This window comes from Hemitrygon akajei, chromosome 10 (genome assembly GCF_048418815.1).
Source record: "Hemitrygon akajei chromosome 10, sHemAka1.3, whole genome shotgun sequence".
In the NCBI taxonomy this organism is placed as follows: Eukaryota; Metazoa; Chordata; class Chondrichthyes; order Myliobatiformes; family Dasyatidae; genus Hemitrygon; species Hemitrygon akajei.
In genome coordinates, this window is record NC_133133.1 from 94,561,954 (window position 1) to 94,568,242 (window position 6,289).

Below are 6,289 nucleotides of genomic sequence, written 5' to 3' on the forward strand. Positions count from 1 at the left end.
CAGCACAGCTGTATTGTGCTGTAGGTTTTGTATGTTTCTATGAAACAACAAAACCCCTGTATCATTTTAGACTCTTGGCAGATTCTCACAGTGTATGTCCAGATCACAGAAGCACCATCAGTTCCAATCTGGTTAACTTGACAGCTTCTACTCGTCTCACTCTTTTCCCTGCATAATGTTGTAACACCACATGAAAACAGGTTGTTTGGCTCAACTTGTCAATGTCAATTAAGATGCTGATCTAAACTATTCCCATTTTCTGTGAGAAGAATAGACTCAAGGCAATGGGAGTGGCTGTGGAGTTGGTTTACATGTTGTGCCATTTGTAAGATCAATCTAATTCTTCCTCAGCACACAGCCCACCATTCTGTCATCTATGTGCCTATCTCAGAGTTTCTTAAATGCCCCCAATGTATCTGCCTCTACCACCACCCCAACAGGCCATTCCATGCAATCACCACTCTGTGTAATAAAACCTACCTCTGACATCTCTCCCTATACCTTCCTCCATTCACCTTAAAATTATGCCCACTGGTATCAGCCATTTCTGCCCTTGGAAAAATTCTCTGGCTGTCTACTCAATTTATGCCTCTTCTCATCTTGTACATCTCTATCAAGTCACTTCCTAACCTCCATTGCTCCAAAGAGAAAAACACTCAACCTCTTCTCATTAGACTTGCTCTCTAATCCAGGCAGCAGCCTGTTATATTTCCTCTGCACCCTCTCCAAAGCTTCTACATTCTTCCTATAATGAGGTGACCAGAACTGAGCACAATATTCGAAGTGCGATCGAACCGGGGCTTTATAGAGCTGTAACACCACCTCATGGTCCTTAAGCTCAGTGCCCTGACTAATGAGGGTCAACATTCCATACACCTTCTTAATCATCCTATCCATTTGCACAGCAACTTTGCGAGGCCTATGGACATTGCAGGGATTGCCACAGAGACAGGAAGAGAAACCAAGTCAATATCTGCTAAGTAGTTTAGAACCAGCATTGGAACTTCACTGTAGGAATTTTATTATGTCAAGGTTTCTGAATGCCCTTTGTGTCTTCTGTGTGCAGTTGGTGGATATGGAGGCAGTAAAAACCGTTCCGAAGATCCACGCCCAAAGTTACCCAAGTCCATTTCAGTGATGCCTCAGCAGCCAAGCTCCACAGAGTGGATCAATGAGGAGGAATTGGAGATCCTACAAAGTTCTGATGAAAAAGATATGAATCTGAAAGGAAGGGAGCAGAACGAAACTAACAATGAAACCAATAAGTCTGAGTTAAAATTAAAGATCAGATTTGCTCCTCCAGATACAACTGGAAATGAATTTTCACAGAGTGAAATCAGCAATGGTCGGAGACTGTCCCATGCGCCTCCATTAATGCGACAGTTTTCTGAACGAATCAGTGACGGAGAGACAATACAGGATGAATAGAAAGCATGTAACATTGATTCAGGAGTTGGAGGGAGTCAAGCTTACCTTAGAAACCGTTGTTTTCTCTATGTTTTTCTAGTATCACATTACACTATTTGCAAATAATGGATTAGTGTCATTTCATCTCCCCCTCCCCCTCTCTCCCCATTCCCCTCCCCACTCCCTCTTTCCCCACTCTCCCCCTCTTCCTCTTCCTCTCACCCTCTCCCTCTCTGTGTCTCCCCCTCTCTGCCTCTCTCTCTGGAACAGTCGACAGTTCAGTAGCTGGCATTTTGGCTCCTACAACTGAGACACACTCATTGGATAAAATTTCTTTAATAATTAAACTAATATCAACACAACACCATGATGAATATAAGTTTCAGAATCATGACCAAAGAGTGGTGACTGGAAATCACCGTTAATTACAGAAATATGGAAGATGTTCTTTTGCATCTTGCTGTAATACAAGTTATACTACAGGGTAACAACATCATTAACATGCATGTCAGAAGCAAGTCACATTTAGACACAGGTGTTGAAATCGATCCTCAGTCATTTGTGCATGAAAGGTTGATTTAATTGCTTTTAATCGAATTACATTTCCAAAGTGAAATGGTACATGGACAAATATACAGTTACATAGGCAAAGCAAGAGAACTTTCTACCCCTTCAAGTCTTTATGTACAAATAACATCAATTTCCAATTACCAGGCCAGTCTTATAAACTGCTGTTTGCAATTTAAACCCCTAATCTCCATAACCTTTCAATAGTCAGCAGGGGAGAAAGATATATCTCACCAGTTTGATCACTTGGTGTTGTAAGTATTCTGTACAATTAGTCACATTACCTTGTCAGAACCTGCTCGCAACTTTGTAGAGTCATTTAAATAAATGTAATTGCAAATGGCTTTGCTCATCTAAACATCAACATTTGACATAATCTAACAAAGAGGCTGAATCCTACTGGGAGGCTATCAGATTCCAAACCAATCTGATGAGCTGCCTTACCATGAGCATGAAACACTGCGCACTTTATAAATATAACGAAATGTCTGGGACTCTCTAGTCTCTGTTGAATATAATATGTATATTATATGCACTATAACTTGTTCACATGAATGTTCTTGGACTATTAAACTCCACACCTCTGATTCAAATATACCTTCCATCTTGTGGTTTTCCCTGTTGAAATGCATTTTGAAAGTGGAAGATAGTACAATATTAAACATTTGCTTATCATCTCATGTATAATGTAACTATGTACTGTATATATCCAATACCATATGGTATTGTACATATAGCCAATTTTATCACAAGCTTGAAAGTAATTGTGTGTATATAGAATCTGATAACTGGCCCCAGATCAATGTTATTGTTGGATAGATGAACACAGACTCTCAGAATCTTCCCCTTTACAAACACATCAATTTATTACACCAGTCCATTTCCTTTTCAGGGTTCTGAAACTAAAGGTAATTAAATTAAAAGCCATACTTTGACCCAGAACCTTTCAGATTTCTTTCAGAATGTCCCAACACACATTAAAACCAATCATGTACTTCTTGAACTGTAGTGATTATAACCAAGCAAGTGCTGCAATTTTTATTCAGATATCTTAGAGCTGTCAATGTACAGTGGGTTCTGGTCAGGATAACAAAAATCTTTGTAATGGCAGTGTGGAGGATCAGAGGGATCTTGGGTTCCGAGCCCATAAGACACTCAAACCTGCTGTGCAGGTTGACTCCATGGCTAAGAAGACATACGGTGCATTTGCCTTCATCAGCTATATAGGACCCTGGTCAGACCCCACTTGGAGTACTGTGCTCAGTTCTGGTCACCTCACTACAGGAAGGATGTAGAAATAATAGAAAGGGTGCAGAGGAGATTTACAAGGATGTTGCCTGGATTGGGGAGCATGCCTTATGAAAATAGGTTGAGTGAACTTGGCTTTTTCTCCTTGGAGCAGCGAAGGATCAGAGGTGACCTGACAGAGGTGTACAAGATGATGAGAGGCATTGATCATGTGGATAGTCAGAGGCTTTTTCCCAGAGCTGAAATGGCTAACAAGAGAGGGCACAGTTTTAAGGTGCTTGGAGGTAGGTACAGAGGAGATATCAGGGGCAAGTTTTTTATGCAGAGAGTGGTGAGTGCATGGAATGGGCTGCCGGCGACAGTGATAGAGGTGGATACGATAAGGTCTTTTAAGAGACTCCTGGATAGGTACATGGAGCTTAGAAAAACAAAGGGCTATGGGTAACCTTGGGTAATTTCTAAAGTAAGTACATGTTTGGCACAGTATCGTGGGCTGAAGGACCTGTATTGTGATGTAGGTTTTCTATGTTTCTATGATATTATTAAAGATTTTCCACATGGCAGGTCACGTAAATGTATAAATCTAGTACCTGTGGCTCAGAGGTGAAGGGTGCTATTAATTGGACCACAGCCAATGTTAGAAAATGCAAGATGGACGAGGAAAGGGAAATGGAAGAGGGTTTAGCTGAGAGGTGTGCTAAATCATTGAACAAACCAAATGTGTTGTGATTACAGCTTTTTCTTAGTAAGATCTAGCCCAGTGTTTGAAACAGTATACCCTATTTTTTAGAAATCTTGTTTTTTTAATCTATTAATCTTACAGATAGGTCTGCTGTAAACCATAAAGTGGTTCATTATAAATTCCATAGTGAATTCATTATAACATGATTAATGGACTAGGGATCACTGTTTACATTACGCGGTTATGGCCTTGTCGTGAGCAGGAAATGCTGTATGAGTCTGTGCCTTGAAGGCAGCTACAACCTGTTTTGCTGTAACAGTGATGCCTATATTGCAAGGTTTTCTCACAATGCATTGTCATCGTATAGAATAACTAGCTGTATTTACCTTTCTGGTAACCTATTAACAATGGCTTTTTTAAAAATGTGCATGCACTTTATTTGTTTAAAGTTCCCACTTGATAGTTTCTTTATCCACTCTTGGTTATTTACATAAAAGAGAAACCCATCCCTCTGTAGTCGATTGTGCTGCAGTGCTGAGACCAAATTACCCAATGAGTAGCCTGTTCCATATTCGGTACATACAGATCCCCACAAAGGCATGAGAAAAAACTCATTAAAATCTTCCACTTCAAATTTAGTTAGAGTTTGGAATTATTTTGTGAAATCGTGGCCAATAATTTACTTTCACAAAACCTGAAAATAAACTATCTGGGTGTTATCACATTGATCTTTAAGGGAAATTGATTTCCAGAAGTTGCATGCTGAATTTAGTTCAGCTTTAATTTCTGTGTGTGTAATTAACCTTGCTGGTCTAGTCTAAGATGGGTGGAGACTGCAGAATCCAGTCACTGGAGCAACCCACAAAGAGGTACACTGAAGGTGAGAGAACATTGTGAGACAAATGGACATTGATGTTTGGGTCAGTCATCTTTGGAACTGAAAGAGAGAGACAGAGCTGAAGGGAAGGGATTACAGCAAGAGCTGGTAGGTCTAAGTGGAGGAGTGGCAGGCAGATGGGAGGGGGAAGAGTAGTAATGATGTCACAAGCAGGGAGGTGATCAGTTGGCTGAGGGTGATGGATTAAGGTGGGTGAGGAAGATGGTCTGCTCACCCCCCCCCCCCCCCCCACACTCAGCCCTTTCCCAGGTACTCATCCCTAAACACAAGAGGAGTAACACCTGTCCCTACACTTTCTCATTCACGGCCATCTACAGCGCTGAACAGCCCTTCTCAGTGAATCCTGTGGTGTAATTTATTGCATCAGGTGCTCCCGTTGTGATCTGCACATCAGTGAGACCAAAGCAGGTTGCATCCTAGTGTTAGAGTCCTGTTTGTATGTGTGGACCTGAGAGCCTAGGCAAGAACTCACCTGTCCTAGGGTTGGAGGCTTGTCTGTCTGTGTGAACTTGTGCCAAGGACTAAAGGCCTATACTGGGGTTGGAGGCCTATCTGTTTGAGTGAACCTGGGAGCCTGGGCAAAAAAATTAAGGCCTGGATGAGCCTGTACTGGGTTTGGAGGCCTGTCCGTATTTGTGAATCTGCGAGTCTGTGCCATGGACTGACAGCCTGGAGGTGGTATGTCCTGGGATTGGAGGCCTCTCTGTTTGTGTGAGCTAGGCCACAGACTGAAATCCTGAATGTGTCCTGTCTGGGGTTGGAGGCCTGTTTGTATGTCTGAGCCTGAGAGCCTGGGCCAAGGTCTGAACCCCTGTCCTGGGGATGGAGGCCTGTTTGTGCTTGTCAGCCTGAGAGCCTGGGCCAAAAACTGAAGGCCTGGAGGTGTCCTGTCCTGGGTGGGAAGCCTGTATGTGTGCATAAGTTTGGTAGTGGGTGTGAGAGTGTGAACCTGACTTGTTTTCCTGTTGGTTTGTTTTGTTGCTGCTGCTAAAGGGTTTGCTCTGCTGAACCTTGTGGGCTACTCTGCTGGCACCAGAGTATCAATGAGTGACCATTGCAGGCTGACCTCAGCACACCCACAGTTGTGTTAGTTAAACGGTGCATTTCACTGAATGTACATGTGGTAAATAAATCTCAATCTGATCTAAAGACATTGACATTGTTTATTGACTGAAGCTCCCCCTACAGTACAGTACTGGTATGCAAACTCATCCTCAAAGACCATAACCTGGGACCCCACACTTCCCTCTGCAAATGGCTTGTTGTCTTCTTGACCAATAAACCACGTTCAGTAAGGACAGGCAGTGACTCCGCTGCCAGTATTTTGGGAGTAGAGCAGGAGCTCGGATGCAGCCTTGCAGTCTGCCAGTGCTTAGAATAGTTGATAGGTTTACTTTGAACTTTGAGGAATTATTCGAAACACTGGCAGTCTGCAAAGCTGCATGCCCAGTTCCTAGTCCGCTCCCGAAATACTCACCAGTGTGTCC

The 6,289-nt window shown here is 42.6% G+C and overlaps 1 protein-coding gene across 4 annotated transcripts in view; it reads left to right on the forward strand.

Moving 5' to 3' along the window:
- Nucleotides 1-2,567, forward strand: part of LOC140734547 (sodium/hydrogen exchanger 2-like) — a 573,522-nt gene extending 570,955 nt beyond the window's left edge. For 3 of the 4 annotated variants that reach the window (XM_073058669.1, XM_073058671.1, XM_073058672.1), the window contains exon 12: nt 1,067-2,567. In XM_073058669.1, the coding sequence (XP_072914770.1) occupies nt 1,067-1,428 (362 nt within the window). In that variant the 3' untranslated portion in view covers nt 1,429-2,567. The remainder of the gene's footprint in view (nt 1-1,066) is intronic. The other variant, XM_073058670.1, reaches the window with a different exon arrangement.
- Nucleotides 2,568-6,289: the final 3,722 nt, after the last annotated feature.